At 36.8% G+C, this 17,202-nt stretch overlaps 1 protein-coding gene across 1 annotated transcript in view; it reads right to left on the bottom strand.

Moving 5' to 3' along the window:
* Positions 1-2,778: 2,778 nt before the first annotated feature.
* Positions 2,779-17,202, bottom strand: part of LOC106874670 (transcription factor 25) — a 31,395-nt gene continuing 16,971 nt past the window's right edge. Inside the window, exons 8-16 of the mRNA XM_014922467.2 lie at positions 15,777-15,963; positions 13,246-13,351; positions 12,462-12,569; positions 11,014-11,129; positions 10,158-10,316; positions 9,202-9,292; positions 7,481-7,560; positions 5,960-6,035; positions 2,779-3,148 (exon numbers count right to left, since the gene is read on the bottom strand). Of these exons, the coding sequence (XP_014777953.1) occupies positions 2,963-3,148; positions 5,960-6,035; positions 7,481-7,560; positions 9,202-9,292; positions 10,158-10,316; positions 11,014-11,129; positions 12,462-12,569; positions 13,246-13,351; positions 15,777-15,963 (1,109 nt within the window). The 3' untranslated portion in view covers positions 2,779-2,962. The remainder of the gene's footprint in view (positions 3,149-5,959; positions 6,036-7,480; positions 7,561-9,201; positions 9,293-10,157; positions 10,317-11,013; positions 11,130-12,461; positions 12,570-13,245; positions 13,352-15,776; positions 15,964-17,202) is intronic.

Genomic DNA, 17,202 nt, shown 5'->3' with positions numbered 1-17,202 from the left:
CCTTTCCACAAAAATCAGAAAAGGATCCGTTCCCAACTTGGTCAGCCACAAACTGGGGTAAGGCACGACGGTTAGGCGGTAGGTTATCACTGATGCTATAAACACCTGAGCAACCTCGGCCCTTCCTAGAAAAGATAACGTCCTCCCAGACCAGGTCTGGGTTATGGCCATCATCTTGCTCGCCACCTCGCTCCAGTTTTTCTCCACCTGAAGATCTGGTCCAAACCAGATTCCGAGCAATTTAGCCGGGCCCTCCATCCAGCATCCAATGACGATGTTGGGAGGCACCGAGTTGCAAGCCGATTGATTTCTCCTGGTTAATTTTTGCCCCTGCCACTGCTTTGTATCCTTTGATGGCATCTTCAACACGAGGTAGCTGCCCTTCATCAGACATGATGATGGTAACATCAGACATGATGATGGTAACATCAGACATGATGATGGTAACATCATCCGCATATGCCATCACACTTCTACCGTAATACAGATCATGCTGGTCTGTCTCCATAGTCCCCAACCTCTGCAGCAGTGGCTCAAGAGCCAATACGTACAGCAGCGGGGACAAGGGGCAGCCCTGGCGAACCGAACGCTCAATCGCAAAAAGGTTCAAGAAGAATCCATTCAACCGGATGATAGATTTGATATTGCAATACATAACTTCAATCCAGCTTTGGAAAGTCGGGCCCAATCCGACTGCCGCCAGATACCAATGGTCGACCCTATCAAATGCCTTAGACTGGTCTAAATTCACCAGTGCTCCACCTTTGCCAGGAACTCTACCAACCCCCTCTATGGTGTAGCGAATAAGATGAAGGTTGTCATGTATCGTCCTTCTTGGGATGGCACATGTCTGTGCCTCTTCTACCAAGTCACCCATGACAATCCTCACTCTCTTGGCCAAAATATTTAACTCTGTGTTTAGCAGAATTGTGGGCCGAAAATTATTAATGTTATCCCCCTTGATCGGGTCCTTCCTGATCAGTGTCACTCCTCCTCAGCTCACAGATTTGGGAATTCTCCTATTCTGCTGCCAATTCCTGTATACACTGGACAGTATGTTACAAAACAAGTCTGGCATACTTTTATAAAATTCATAAGGTAGACCATCCAATCCCAGTGACTTGTCCCCGGGGCACTCAGAAAGCACCTCTATAATCTCCTCGGCTGTGATCAGCCCTTCACTGCTCAGCATCAAGCACTGAAAGACGTCGGCCACTGGTCAGTAAATGCCGGAGAGCATCCCCATGGTCCAGCATTTCGATTCTCTTGAACAACGTAGCAAAGTGCTCACGAAAGGCCTTACACATCTTTTCTTGTCCTTGGATCTCCTGTCGGTGCTCGTCTACCACAGACCTTATCGTGGCCTCCACGCCATGTCGGGTTTCTTCCTAGCAAACCTACCCAGCAACGTTGATACCCTCACGTCCCAGTGCACATATTTTAGCCCGGACTCTGCATCCTTCATGTATGGCATTGAGGTGTCGGTCCAGGGCCAATCTTGCCGCCAACACTTGGTGTGCAGAGCCCAACCTCAGCGCCTCTTCTAATGCCTTAACTAACTCCTTTTCTACTCTAGTCTGCTCTAGACTTAACTGCTTGCTAAATCTAATCGACTCAAGTCGAATGACTCTTTTGAGGGCACTCCACCACTGGTTATTAATCACAGAGCCAGTTAGTGCCCTCATTACTAACACCTTAATCTGGCTACGGTAAGTTTCGCAATCTAATAGGGACTTGTTCAACTTCCAGTAACCAGATCCCTGTCTGTGAACCTTATCTATATGCAGCCTACACGTCACTATTTTGTGATCAAAATAGTGACATGTCATTGTTGATACTATAAAGGTGGGCTAGATGTTTGCTAATAAAATCTACTTAATTGATGGTGCAAAACTAGCACCATGGCTACTTAAAAGAAATCATTATTGTCTATTCACTTTCTGATATGAAGTTGAAGAACAAGTTACTAATCACAAGGTCATGATATCAATCCTTGTCACAGTCACTAACTTCTGTTAATTGAATGTTTCCACACTTATTCCATTGATGAGTGATGCAGTCACTTAGCTGTTAATACTGTTGTTCTGAAAATACAGAAGTATCCAAATTTCCTAGATAAAGAAAATAATCTGCTAACACATCATCATCATTTGATGTCTCTTTTCCATGCTGGTATGGGTTAGACAGTTTGACAGGAGCTGGCAAGTCAGAAGACTGCACAAAGCTCTATTGTCTGGCATGGTTACTACAGCTGGATGCCCTTCTTAACAACAACCACTTTATTGAGTGTACCAAGTGCTTTTTACATGACATGCATAGAAAAAAGGGTGTAAGATAATTTAAGAAATAAAAAAATTAAAAATTCTCACATCTATTTTGGTAACTATGTCTTAGATGAACAGTTATCTTTTATATACAGTATTCAGACAGACAGACAGATACAGCAGGTAGGCAGGGCAGGCATGTAGGTAGGTAGGTAGGTATAGATATAGATATAGATATATATTATGTATACATATGCTACTTTGAGTAGGAATGGAATTTATCCAAACTATATTTTTGATAGTGTATAACTTTATATAAACTTATGTGATGTGTGAACTCAACTGCAGGTTGTTTTGGTTAGAAACAGTACAAAAATAGTAAAAGGTACAGAATACAGATGGGGAATACTGTTGACAGCAATGTTTTGAGAAATATAGATGAAATCCTCTTAACAACAATGTTTACAGCCATTTATTCCAAAATATTTGAAAATTTCAAAACATTATTCCAAAATTCAAGATTAGCATGATTTTATTCACAACTTCTTTAAAAATATTAAATAGCAAAAAGATACAATATGAGTTATTTTGTAATTAGCCTATTAAATTAAGAATCCTTTTAGAATCTGAGAATATTAACAAAAGAAAAATAGAAACAATTTCATTTTCAAATAATTCCCTTTCTGAATCTGTTTGGGTTAACCCCATTCTTCATTATGTTCTTCTGGTGGATCAGCTTGATTCTGAGGATTCTCAATTGGAGGTGGTACAGGCCGAATATTACCCATTAAATCTCGCATCACTTCCAATAAAGTTTCTATGCTATTGGTCAGTTGGGCACCATGGCCTCCTCCTGTGGCACCATGTTCTTCTTCAAGTGGTTCCTTTAATAAAAGAGGTATTTCAAACAGGTTATTAAAAGAACTGGGGAGCAGTGATAGAGGCAGGGGGCAGCGTTCCTCTACTTTGCAGCTTATAAATGGAGAAACTTGTAACACCTAAGTCCACTCCTTCTCAACATCAGTTTTTGGATCTTAGCATACCCTCTATTTCCTAAAGTCCATTTCCAATAATAGTTTGAATGATGATGATAAATTTGGAGATAGACAATAAGATGGAGAGAAAAAGAGAAATTAAGCAAGCATACTCTAAACATTAATTTATTTTGATTTGGCAATTGAAGCTAATTTAGGTTGCTGAGGGGAGGAATGAAATGCACAATTAACATAAATATAGTTTTAACTGAATATGTAGAAATGAATGACACTGCTTGTACAACAGTGACACTCAATTATGAATATTACATCATGTCAAATGAAGGAGACACACACACATAAGATAGGTGCCTTTCAGTTTCTGTCTACCATAGCTTTTCACAAGGCCTTGGTCAGCCCCAGGTCTGTAGTAGAAGACACTTGCCCAAGGTGCTACACAGTGGGACTAAATCCAGAACCAGGTGGTTGGGAAGTGCTTAGCTATGTATATATCAGGTTCAGTGAAAAGTAAGCAACGTTTTGAACCATAAAGAATCTGTACCAGATTTTTGCAGAGGTTTGAATTTTTTTTTAACAGTTTTTTGCAATTGTCTGATAATACACACATAGAGTTGCCCAAATGCATCAATAAATTAACATTGATATTTTTTTCATCGTTGTTACAATTATCTGAAATGGAACTGTCAAAGCGCGATATTCGAGCAATATTCCTATTCAACTTCAAAAAAGGATGTAAAGCAGCTGAAACTGCTCACGATATCAACGAAACATTTGGTGAGGAAATGACCAGTGTGCAGTCAGCTAGAAAATAGTTTTAATGATTTCGCAATGGAGACCTTAGCCTTGAAGATCATGAGTGCAGTGGACGCCCATCTGTCATCCATGACAGTCAATTAAAGACCATCATTGAGAAAGATCCACATAAAACCCCTTGAGAACTGGCAAAAGAACTTCAAGTTAGCCAGAAAACTGCCTGCAACCATTTGCACGCGATTGGAAAATCAAAAAAAAGCTTGACAATGGGTACCACAGGATTTGAATGAAAATCAGAAAATGTGCAGATATGAAATTTACTCGTTACTTCTTCTCCGTAACGAGACCGATCCATTTCTTAATTGTATTGTAACTTGTGATGAAAAGTGGATTCTGTACAGTAATAAAAAACATTCTTTGCAGTGGTTGGACCAAAATGAAGCACCGAAAACCTTCCCTAAACCCGAGCTCTTCAAAAAGAAGGTTATGGTGACTGTATGGTAGTGTACTGCTGGACTCATCCACTATAACTTCTTAAAACACAGAAAACCTGTTACTGCAGAAACATATTGCCATGAAATTGCCAAAATGAATGAAAAAACTGCTACTCCTCCATCCCAGACTGGTCAACAGAAGAGAACCGATCGTTCTTCATGACAATGCTCAACCACACGTTTCACTAATGACACTCCAGAAGTTGAGGGAACTTGGCTACAAAGTTCTTTCCCACCCAGCTTATTCCCCACACCTTTCTCCTACCGACTACCACTTTTTCAAGCACCTTGATGGTTTCCTGCAAGAGAAGGAGTTAAAAAATCAAACTGATGCTGAAAGTGCATTCAAAGAGTTCATCAGCTCCAGAACACCAGATTTTTACGTTACTGGAATAAACTGGTAACTTGGCAAAAATGTGTTGATTGTAATGGTACTTGCTTTGATGAATAAAATTTCTACATTGTTGAAATATATTGTGATGAATTTCATGTTTCAAAATGTTGCTTACTTTTTACTCAACCTGATATGTGTATGTGTGTGTATATATCAAAGAGTGTACGGAATGGAAAAGGTAAATTAAAACTAAATATGTTTTATGCAACACATACAAACATCGTTTAGCTTTTATTCAGGTCTAATTACCAGCAGTTGCTTGCATCATTCCAAGAGGCAATGATGCAAACAACTGCTGATAATTAAACCTGCAGAAAAGCCAAACAATATTTTTATGCATTACATGTTACATAAGACATATTAAGTTTAAGCTTGGAAGCAGATGTAGCTTTGATTTACCTTTTCTATTCCTTGCACTCTTCAATTTATATTCACATAATTAGCAATTTTTGTTGCAAAACCAGGAGTTGTATAGAAGCAGTCGCCTTATAGAAGGCGGCGAGCTGGCAGAAACATTAGCACGCTGGGCGAAATGCTTAGCGGTATTTCGTCTGCCATTATGTTCTGAGTTCAAATTCTGCTGAGGTCGACTTTGCCTTTCATCCTTTCGGGGTTGATAAATTAAGTACCAGTTACGCACTGGGGTCGATGCAATCGACTTAATCCTTTTGTCTGTCCTTGTTTGTCCCCTCTATGTTTATCCCCTTGTGGGCAATAAAGAAATAAGAAACTTCCATCTGTTTCAATATAGGACAAAGTATATAAATATGCCAGTTAATAAACTTTGTTGACTGTGTATAGCCTTCTTTTGACCATCTATACTAGCCATGTACATGCTTCAATGCTGATTATCTTCATATACCAAGATCTTTTCAGATCACACTATCATTGTGTGTGTGTATGCGGGCACACACACGTGTACAATATATACATACCCGCACACATATGGGAACGTGTGTGTATGCACATGTTCAGCAATCAAAGAAAAAATCAGATCCAACAATTATTTTTGGAAAAAATAAAAGTCATCTAAATTTTATGTTAAAGAAACTGACTTACATCAATAGAAAAATCTGGCAGTAAGGACCTAAGGAATGTAGTAACTCCTCCGCTGGTGGAAGACACTCTTCTAGGTCTGAAAACACATAGAAAAACAACAAAGTCTATTAGAATGCACAGTGAGAACACATAAGTGAAATATCAGAGGAGCAAAGTATTAGATATGAAAAATTTTCTGAAAGTCTTTTTCGAATTTAACTGAGAAGTTTATAAATGTTTGCTTTTTTTGAATTACACCTTATTTACAAACTTTTTCTCTAATAAATTTTCTGCTTGTTTGATCAAGGGAACAAATTTCTTAACAAAAGAATCACTATGTGGTTGCTCAACATATTAGAAATAGTAGCCAAATCTTCCTCAAAATACCCCTTCACCTTATACTGTCTTAAAAAAGTAAACACACATTGCATAATATAGTTTAGCTATAATATATGGAGAAAAAAATTAAAAAGTTGCAATCCTCATAGCTGCAATCTCTTTAAACATAGATCTGCTCTATAAGAGCTGACCAGAGGCTAAACAAAACGGCAATCTATCCATTGAGTTGTAGTGTAAGTGAATGAGTTTTCCACAGATACTTGTATCTGTATCATAATTGTCAGATAGAATCAGACTGACACTGTGACAAGGCTGGACCAGAGATTTATGGTTCAAGCTCATCTGAAAGGCTTCAACATAGTTTAACACTTTAATATTTTGGAAAAAAGAAATTCTAGGACACATAAGATAATGAAGTTCTATGTAAACTATGCCAGCAAAAAATGTGATGGTTATAGCTAGAACATCTTAGGTCTGGTTAATCATGGCTAAGTTGAGGGTTAGAGGTTGAGAGTTGCCATGGTGCAATGTACAGGATTCTATAGATAAGGCATAATGGCTGTGTAGCTAAGGCTCAGGACTTCTGACTACAATGTTGTAGGTTCTAATCTTACTATGGCCATTGAGTTATGCTCCTGGTCATGGTACATAACAATTATTCATTAGAACCCAAAAAGAAAAAAATGAATAGATAAATAAACTCCTAATTTACAGCTGAGTAATTAGTGGTAGGAAGGGGATTCAGCCTCCACCACAAACACACACACTAACAAAAAAATAATATAAAAAGAAGAAAGAAATGCTTTATTTATTAAGTAAACCATTGTAAACATGCAAACATGGAGCAGACAATGTTGTGCATATAACAAATGAGCAATCATATATGTCAAAGACTGAAGGACCGGGTGTTTTGAAATTACAGAAATAGCACCATGTACCATCTCTCTCTCCCTCTTACTTACTATGACAATGATACTTAATAATAAAAAATTTGGCTTCCGAGGGATGTAGAGATAGTTGACTGAACTGGTATCAGTTTTATAAGTGGTACTTATTCTTTTGAGCTCAGAATGTTGAAAGAACAAAGGAAATACTGACATGAATTCAAATCATAACATGGTGGTTATACTAGAGAATATTCTAGGATAAACAGTAAAAATCTGCATCAATGAAAATGAATAGAAAGAATGCTTTCATATTCACCTCTGTGGCCGTTTGTACGTCTCTATATTGTCCCTTGGTGGTAAAATATCATAACTTAGAATAACTGAGTTTGTAATGTCCTGCAATGAAATAGAAATCTTGTCAACTAAACTGATTTTAGCACTTTTAATAAATTCAACAAATTCATATAAAATAGGTGTGTGTTTTTGTGTGTATCTCTTTTGAAACAGTGGATGTTGCAACACACATAAACCTATAAATAATATCCAAAAAGTGTTTTGCAATCCAATATTTAAATGTTATCAGTTACAGCTTTATGTGGGTTTTGAGAGCCACTGTTCCAAAACAGAATTATTTCATGTTCTCTTAAAAGTGTACAAATACATTATATATACATATATATTCAGGGGAATACTGGTCTGTCCTCCTAACCACTGGGATGACATCATTTGAAAGCTACAACAATGCGAGGGTGCACATTGTGATCAACAGCGTATAACAACCTCTAATAATCTGGTTGTTACAGCTGTGCATGTGTGCATTCGTTTTTTCTTTTACTTGTTTCAGTCATTTGCTGGAGCAAATACACATATTGAAAATGTGACACAGGGTTACAACAACAAAACATATAGAAAAGCAAGGCAAAAAACGCACATAACAAACACAGATATGCTCAACCAAATGTCATCACAATTTCCACACACACAAGTATGTATATAATATAGTGAAGGTGCTTGGCCTTGTGGTTAAGATATTGCACTCACAACTGCAAGATTGTGGTTTCGACTCCCTGACTGGTTGCACATTGTACTCTTGAGCAAAACACTTTATCTCACATTAATCCAGTCCACTCAGCTGTAAATGGGTAACCTTGTTACAGACAGGCATTCCATTCAGGGGTAATACTGGCCTGACCTACTAACCTCTGAGGCGACACCATATGAAAGCTACAACAATGCGAGGATGCACAACAACCTCCAACAGTCTGGTTGATACAGCTGTGTGTGTGTGTGTATTCTTTTATTCTTTTGCTTGTTTCAGTCGTTTGCTGAAGCACTACCTTGAAGGGTTTTAGTCAAACAAATTGACCTTGGGACTTATTTTTTAAGCTTCTTATTTATTCAATTGATCTCTTTTTACAAACTGCAAAGTTATGGGGATGTAAACAAATTATATGTGTATAATATATATATATATATATATATATATATCATCATCATCATCATTTAACGTCCGCTTTCCATGCTAGCATGGGTTGGACAATTTGACTGAGGACTGGTGAAACCAGATGGCTACACCAGGCTCCAATCTGATTTGGCAGAGTTTCTATAGCTGGATGCCCTTCCTAATGCCAACCACTCAGAGAGTGCAGTGGGTGCTTTTACGTGCCACCGGCACGAAGGCCAGTCAGGAGGTACTGGCAACGGCCATGCTCAAAATGATGTATTTTACATGCCACCTGCACAGGAGCCAGTCCAGCGGCACTTGCAACGAATTCGCTCGAATGTCTTTTCATGTGCCACTGGCACAAGTGCCAGTAAGCCAACGCTGGTAACGACCAAGCTCAAATGGAACTATTTACATGCCACCGGCACGAAAGCCAGACGGCTGGTGCTCTGGTAACGATATATATATATATATATATAAAAAAACAACACACATAATTTGATTAAGAAATAAGCTACAGATCAATAGGGAGAATTTCAAAATAAGTTAGTCATAAAAATAGAAAACAGAAATGTTTAGTTATTGCTTTTTACCGGTGGAAGATCTGCCATAGCTTCTTTGATCTCAGACAGAAGTATATATCGACAAATATTTCTAGGTGTGCCTTGATATCGTCGGTGAAATCTAGTAAAATAACAATGAAAACAAAATTGATAAAGTAATTTATGGATTTAAGTTTGATAATTTGCCAATTATACTCACTTTAAAACTTTTAAATAGCAACACACCTAAAATCACCTTCGGTTCTTTGTTAGAAAACTACCCATTTCAAAGTGTTCAGTGTTTAAATTCAAACCACCCATCATAATTTCATGCAAAAACTTATTGAAAATTTTTATTATTGTGAAAATTGAGACACATGACAGTGCATTTTATTTGAAATAGCTTTGTTTCAAACATCTGGAGTTTTTTTCCATGCTAGCAGGGCTGAGACAGAAGGAAATTGAGGCAGGATTTTTACAGCCAGATGTACTCCCTATAAAGTTTGACTACACAAAGTGCAATTTACTCCTGTCACAGCCATGAAAAAAAAAGATGTTAACTGAAATGATTTTAAACGAAATACACTACTTATGTATGTTTTAATTTGAAATATGAAACGATCAATTTAACTGAGTATCAAAGTGAAAGAGTGAGGATAAAGAGGGAGAGAGTATCAAGATGTAAAAATAAATGTTCCAAAAAAGGATATAAAAGGTAGTGAAAAACAGTTCATCATCATCATCATCATCATCATCGTCGTCGTTTAACGTCCGCTTTCCATGCTAGCATGGGTTGGACGATTTGACTGAGGATTGGTGAAACCAGATGGCTACACCAAGCTCCAATCTGATTTGGCAGAGTTTCTACAGCTGGATGCCCTTCCTAACACCAACCACTCCGAGAGTGTAGTGGGTGCTTTTACGTGCTACCCGCACGAAGTCCAGTCAGGCGGTAAAAAATCTGCAAATTATACAGAAATAAGAAATCAAAACTTTGGGTTAGTTACCTCCGATAACATTCTTTTTTATCATCATTTTCAGCTTGGTAGTTTTGTACAACTACTTCAACATTTTTCTCAAGCCACTGGATATTTTGCATAACTTTCCAACAAGGCCAGGTTTGGCCAGTATAAAGACCAATCAGTTGGCGTAAACCACTTGGCAGTCTGCAAGAAGTTAAAGAGTATGATATAGTATTTGAAGTATTTTGTCAGTTAAAAAGTATGATATAGTATTTAAAGTATTTTGTCTGTGTTTGTATGTACTGTGGTATGACGTCAGTGTCTGGGGAGGCTGACCGGAAGGGCGAGTCGACCGGAAGGGGAAAAAGGGCAGAGGGAGCCTCGATCGGCGTTCGTGCCCTTTTCGAACGGGGCTGCGGTCAGGACAAGACGTGTTAAGCGACGGTCTAGGTTTGGGAAGGTTTGGGAGAAGCAGCTGCTATACCTGGTGTACTTTGGGTCGGGGCAAGCTTCAAGGATCGGATACCGCAAGACGGACTCGCAGTCGAGGAAAGGAAAACCGAGGTAAGGCGATTACATCTACTCATACGCACACACCACATGTACATATGGATGTGCACACATACATAAATGCATTGTAAATGCTTACATCTAATGGTCAATTGTGAGAAGCAGATGAAAGACAACTACTCTTGGATAGCTTACTATTCTGTCATAGACAATATTCCCAGGTAATTTAGTACCTATTTCTGACATCTAAGTAAAGTAGGAAAATGTAACATAAAATTTTCTATCTATGAACACAACAAAACATCTGCAGCAGATTTGGACCCATGACCTATGTGAGCACATGACTAATACTAAGAAAATGACTCAAAACTACTCTGATGACAGTACTTACCCCACTTGAGCTTCAGTGAACAAGTGGCAACTGGTGACTACTCCTGCAGGGTTGACACTACATTTATCCAGAAGAGAGAACAGCAGTGCAGGAAACATGCGAAGGCTTTCTTGTAACTGAATAAAACAATAGATATTAAATCAATTTCTGTTAGAGAGACTATGTGTGTGTGTGTATTGGTACATAGATGGATGCTGATGCTAAGATAAATAAAAAGTGATACATAAATTGTTAATAAATAATTTATAATAAATTATTGTTTCTTATACTGACACAAGGCCAGTTGTAGCTAACTTTGTAGGGAATGACTGAAGTATGTAAACTGCATTATTCCTAGAAGATACCAGGTACATTTCTTTGTCAATACTGGAAGAATGAAAGAATAAGTGATATTAGCAAGGTGGAACTAAATACCTTTAAGCAATTAATTAGCCTGACACTATTTATGCCTTCAGAAATAGCGAATAGTGTTTTTTTCTTTTTTTTACATAAATAAAACTCACAATGAGTATGTTTGTGCTCAATGAGTACTCATTCTTATTCTGTTACATAATCAGAAGAAATATTTCCCCAATATAAGGCAACAGGAAGAGTATCTGGCTTCAGTAAATTCCAAGTGACCAATGCAAATATAAAAAAAGTAGATATTAAATGATGATGGTAAGATAAAAAGTTAACAAATGAAAATGATAGAAAATTATTTCTCTCTGCATTTGTATTTGAACTTATTTCTTTTCAACAGTTTTTAGACATATCGCAGTACTAAGTATTATGATCAATATCACACCACCAGCATCTAAAAGAAATTGTTTTGCTATTTACTTTGTTTTACAATATAAACCATATTTAATCCAGCATATTTGTTGAATAAAGTTGAGCCTTCTATTTGTAAAATTCTTAATACATACATACATACATATGTGTGTATAAATTTTAAAAGAGAATTATTTTTTGAACATTTTGATTAGTAATGATTGATTCTAAAAAAAAAAATGAACTTCCTAAATTCTGAGACATCAGAAGCAAACTGTCAAACAAGCAATAAATCAGATGAAACACATGGTGAATACAAGCAGCTGAAATGGGATTCGTCTGAAGGATCTTGGCACAGTGTATAACTCAGAGATCAAGGAGTCTCTCTAAGGACTCTATTCCAATGGCCCTCCCAGGAAAAGTGGGTGGAGATGGATGGAGACACAGGCAAAAGCCAGTGCCACTTAATTGACAGTAATGATGTATATTAAATAAAATAACTTTTCATGACTTTCGTGTTTTATATACATTTAGAACACTGTTAGCATACATCCTTACAAAGCACGTGACCAAGCAATTAATAATAAAAATATCTTACTTCTTCTTAAATAGAGAAAAGCATTGGATTTATGATAAATAAATCGTGCATTGAAATGAAAGGTAAAAATCTAATTAAATAAACAGTTATAACAAACCCTTTTGTCAGCTTTCTCTGTACTTTCATTATTTTGAATTGCCAGATGATACATAGCTAGTGGAACTGAGAATGCAAAATTTGGTAATTGTGACAAATTTTTGTGAGGCTGAAATTTCAGAGAGAAAAGTTTTTAAAAAACATCTTTATAACAGAAGTGTAGATAATAATTATTTCTACAACCTTCATAACTTGAAACACTTACAATTTTCCTCTCTCATGTTAAAAAAAAAAAAAAATTAACAGCTGATGGTACAATTATGCCAGTCATTAGAGGCAACACCTAGAACAACATATTTAAGTGAAAAACCAGTGCAACTCAGGCCAAATCATGTTTTCTTTCTCAATGATAACATGAGATATGTTTTCACAGAGTTGTACAATTTTAGAACATTTATATCACTTTTGACTTTTCTAATATTAATTACTTACCTGGAAAGTAGATACATTGTTATTAAATAGAAAATAATAAAAAAATCTGAGTAACTTGCCTTGCTTAGAGGCATAATATAACTCTGTTAGATTTGAGGTATAATTTATGAATTTGGATTTGTGTACTATTTAGCAATAAACCCGAAGAGCCTCTTGTTCTTCATAGAAACTTATTCATTTACTCCACTAAAGGAACCCAGTGTGACAGACAAAAAACTAAACAACAATAAAAAGTTTTCAATGAAAAGAGTAAATCCATTTAACATTTTAACTTAAGGGAAGAAAATTTTGAGATTTTGTTTATTACAAATTTTATTTTGTTTTCTAGAAAAAAATATTTTATTCCAACTGACCTCTTGCTCTTCATAGAACCTTATCAGAAATGAGAACTCTTCTGCTCTGAGTGCATAGTAGTCAATGAAGAGTAAAACACAGAGAGGGTCATTGTCAGGGTCAAGGCTGAAATAATATACATGAAAAAAAAAGAACGTCAAGACTATGACAAAACCTGCTTAAATTTAGGGCAGATATAGAATGCTTAGTTTGATTTGACTAGGATATGCTGTTGTTTATATATTCATCTGTAAGAGTGTACATAGATCAGGCTCCATGTGTACATATATATCATCTTGAACATGTGTGTATGTGTTACTGTGTGTATATAATTGTAAATATGAGATTGCATGCATTGTGTGTACATCATGTGTGTGTGTGTGTGTATATCATGAGGACATATGGCCAAGTGGTTAGGGTGTTGCACTCACAACCACGAGATCATGGTTTCAATTCCTAGACCAGGTGCTGCATTGTCTTCTTGAACAACACCACTTCATTTCATGTTGCTCTGCAATCACTTTGACACCTGACGCATAATACACTGTGTACCTGCTCAGGCAATGTCGATTTGATGGAGAGAATGAGCTAATGTGCAGCACGAACATTTGATCACTATAAACAAATCATTTGTGCAGGTCATTCAGCAAAAGCCGAACACTCATACATCACCTCCAACAAGTGAGTCCATTATGTATATATATATATATATCTGTAAAGATATGTGACACTTATTCAGCAGCCATGATAAAACTCCGAGTTTCCGATGCCAGGGCGGGGGGTTCACTCCAACATCTCTTCAGTTATCCAGTTACCGGAGATTCTTTTGAAAGCTGGATAACTGAAGAGATGTTGGCGTTGGAAACTCGGAGTTTTATCATGGCTGCTGAATAAGTGTCACATATCTTTACAGATGCATTCCTCTATTTGCATAATATCGAGGTCTCTTTCTTTTTTTTGTTGCCATTCCTGCCAAATATATATATATATGGTCACGGTGGTGCACCAGCATGACCGCAGCCACTTGGCTGAAACACATAAATAAATAAATATATATATATTATACAATATGAATCAGTGTACTTCTTATAGGCTTTTGTAGCAGCACATACGAGTGTATCTTTTGGAGTGTAAATATTTTCTACTAAAATAAGAATAAATGTGTATACTTGAATAGATATCTTTGTGTGTGTGTGTGTGTGTGTGCACATGTGAGTGAGAGAGAGAGTGAAGAAGAGAGAATAGATCAGTTTAGTTGAGTAATATATTTTACCAAACCATAGGTGTTCCAAAGGTAAAGAAAACTACAAAAATTTGAACAAAATGTCCAAATATAGGACACTGCTGTGACCTATATCCTTGTACACTTGAAATGGTTAACTTGGAATATAATCCACAAAACACTACATCTATCATTCAAACAACACTGTCTATTGGCCATGTTACAGTTACAGCTACAGTTGTAATTATTTTGATGTCTTTGCCATTGGAGATGTTTAATTAAACATATTAATTTCTTTTTGACAAGGCACAAAGAATTTATATATTGGAAGATGAGGTGAAACTTGAAGCAGAGATGTAGCCTTGATTAGTTAGGGGTTTACTTCTTGCAGTATAGACAAAGCCAAATACAAAGTAATATTGATTTCTTTTGATTAAGCAAAAGATTAAATCTGTCTCAGTTGCAGATCTAGTTCAGTGGTTTTCAACCATTTTTGGTTTATAGACCCCTTTGATTCTTATTTTACTTTACTCGACACCATAGCCATTCCTTGTTTATAAAATTCTTTGGACCACTAAGAGTCTTATGGATCCCAGTTAAGAACCACTGATCTTGTCGCTAAAACCAGCTCTAGTATATCATTAAGAATGAAGCATTTAGTTTCAGCCTCTGCATTAAGTTCAAAGCTCTCTGAGATCATCTTTTCTTTCATCCTTCCACAGATGATAAAGTAAATACCAAACATGTAATGGAGTGAAAAAAAAGAAAAAAAAAGACCCCCTTCAGTCATGAATGACCATGGGATTGCACTTAGAATTTTCCCTCCAAGGCATTAGTCTGGGCAAGGTCGTTTATAGAAGACCAGTAGTTGCCCCTCCATAACAGTTACCCCTCTCCATACCATCGGATGTTATCCAAGGGAAAGGCAAAGGTCAATACAGCTTGGCACCTGTGACATTGCAACTCATTCCTACAGCTCAGTGAACTGGAGCAATGTGAAATAAAGTGTCTTGCTCAAGAATACAACACACAACCCAGTCCAGGAATTGAACTCACTACCGCATGATTGTGAGTCTGATGCTCTAACTTCTGAGCCATGTTCAGTTAATTAAAAATGAGTGGACTTGTACCAATATAGGAAATTCTCAAGATTATTGTCTAGCTAGCAATACTAATAAAAAGTAAATTCCAAAACTCAGTCTTTGAATTTACTTGTACAAAACTGGATATTTGAATCATTTTTCTACCAAAATAAGATGAACATGCAAGTGATGAATGTTCATCTTTTTGGCAAATAAGTGTCAAAAACATAACAGTGAATCTTTATACCTAAGTAGAAGTTTACAGTATTCAAGTGCAGTTCTGTTGCAACCTTTACTGCCAAGATAAAAAATGTGCTTGAAAAGAGCAGTATAAAATGCTCTGTTCTCTTGGCGCCGAAAATCCAGTAAACAATTTCCTTTAGTTAGGCTGAACAGTGGGTGAAATGACATCTCAAAAGAAAAGAGAGCTCTTTCTGAAAAATAAGTAAAAAGAAAACAATTATGAAGCCAAATTAAATATAGACTGGAAAATATTTTTATGATCATAAATATTCTACTCTAAAAGAGTCTGAAAAATGTATACATATATTTGAATACATATATAGGTGCAGGTTTGGCTGTGTGGTAAGAAGCCTGCTTCTCAACCACATGGTTCTGGGTTCAGTCCCACTGCATGGCACCTTGGACCAGTTTCTTCTACAATACCCTCGGGCTGACCAAATATATATATATATATATATATATATATATATATATATATAATATATCTGTGTGTGTGTTTGTCCCCCAACCATTGCTTGACAACCTATGTTGGTGTGTTCACGTCCCTGAAACTTAGCAGTTCAGCAAAAGGAGACCAATAGAATAAGTACTAGGCTAACATAGAGTAAGTCCTGAGGTCGATTTCTTTGACTAAAAGCAGTGGTCCAGCATGGTCACAGCCAAATGACTGAAGCAAGTAAAAGAATAAAAGAATATATATACATGCATTCATATACTTTATGGAACTTGTGTTTATCCCTATTTTACCAACATTTTCTCTTCAGTTCATATATGATATGATAGATAATTAACAACTATTATACAGAACGCAAACTGGATTATGAAAATTTCTGTGGAATTCTAAACATAACATTAGCAGTTGTACATCTATTTAACATATAACACACACACGCACACAGATATGTCAAGACATCTGATGTTTCTACACAATTTCAGCTTTTACTTTCAAGTCTTGGTTTACTTGGGTCTATTTTAGAAGCCACTTACTTTAGGTTCTCTATAGTTGTATCAAAAACAATACCATATATGGTTGTGAAGTGAACTACTTGACTACATAACCATACACACGCATATATCTTATATAATTTGTCGAGGTTATTTCTACAGATCATCATCATCATTATCGTTTAACGTCCGCTTTCCATGCTAGCATGGGTTGGACGATTTGACTGAGGACTGGTGAACCAGATGGCTACACCAAGCTCCAATCTGATTTGGCAGAGTTTCTACAGCTGGATGCTTTTCCTAATGTCAACCACTCCGAGAGTGTAGTGGGTGCTTTTACGTGCCACCGGCACGAAGGCCAGTCAGGCAGTACTGGCAACAGCTACGCTCAAAATGGTGTATTTTATGTGCTACCTGCACAGGAGCCAGCCCAGTGGCGCTGGCAAGGATCTCACTTGAATGTTTTAACACGTGCTAGGAAGGCA

The sequence above is a fragment of the Octopus bimaculoides genome, chromosome 1 (assembly GCF_001194135.2).
Source record: "Octopus bimaculoides isolate UCB-OBI-ISO-001 chromosome 1, ASM119413v2, whole genome shotgun sequence".
NCBI classification, from domain to species: domain Eukaryota; kingdom Metazoa; phylum Mollusca; class Cephalopoda; order Octopoda; family Octopodidae; genus Octopus; species Octopus bimaculoides.
Note: the sequence above shows the minus strand (reverse complement) of the source record. Positions and strands in the feature narration are given on the sequence as shown.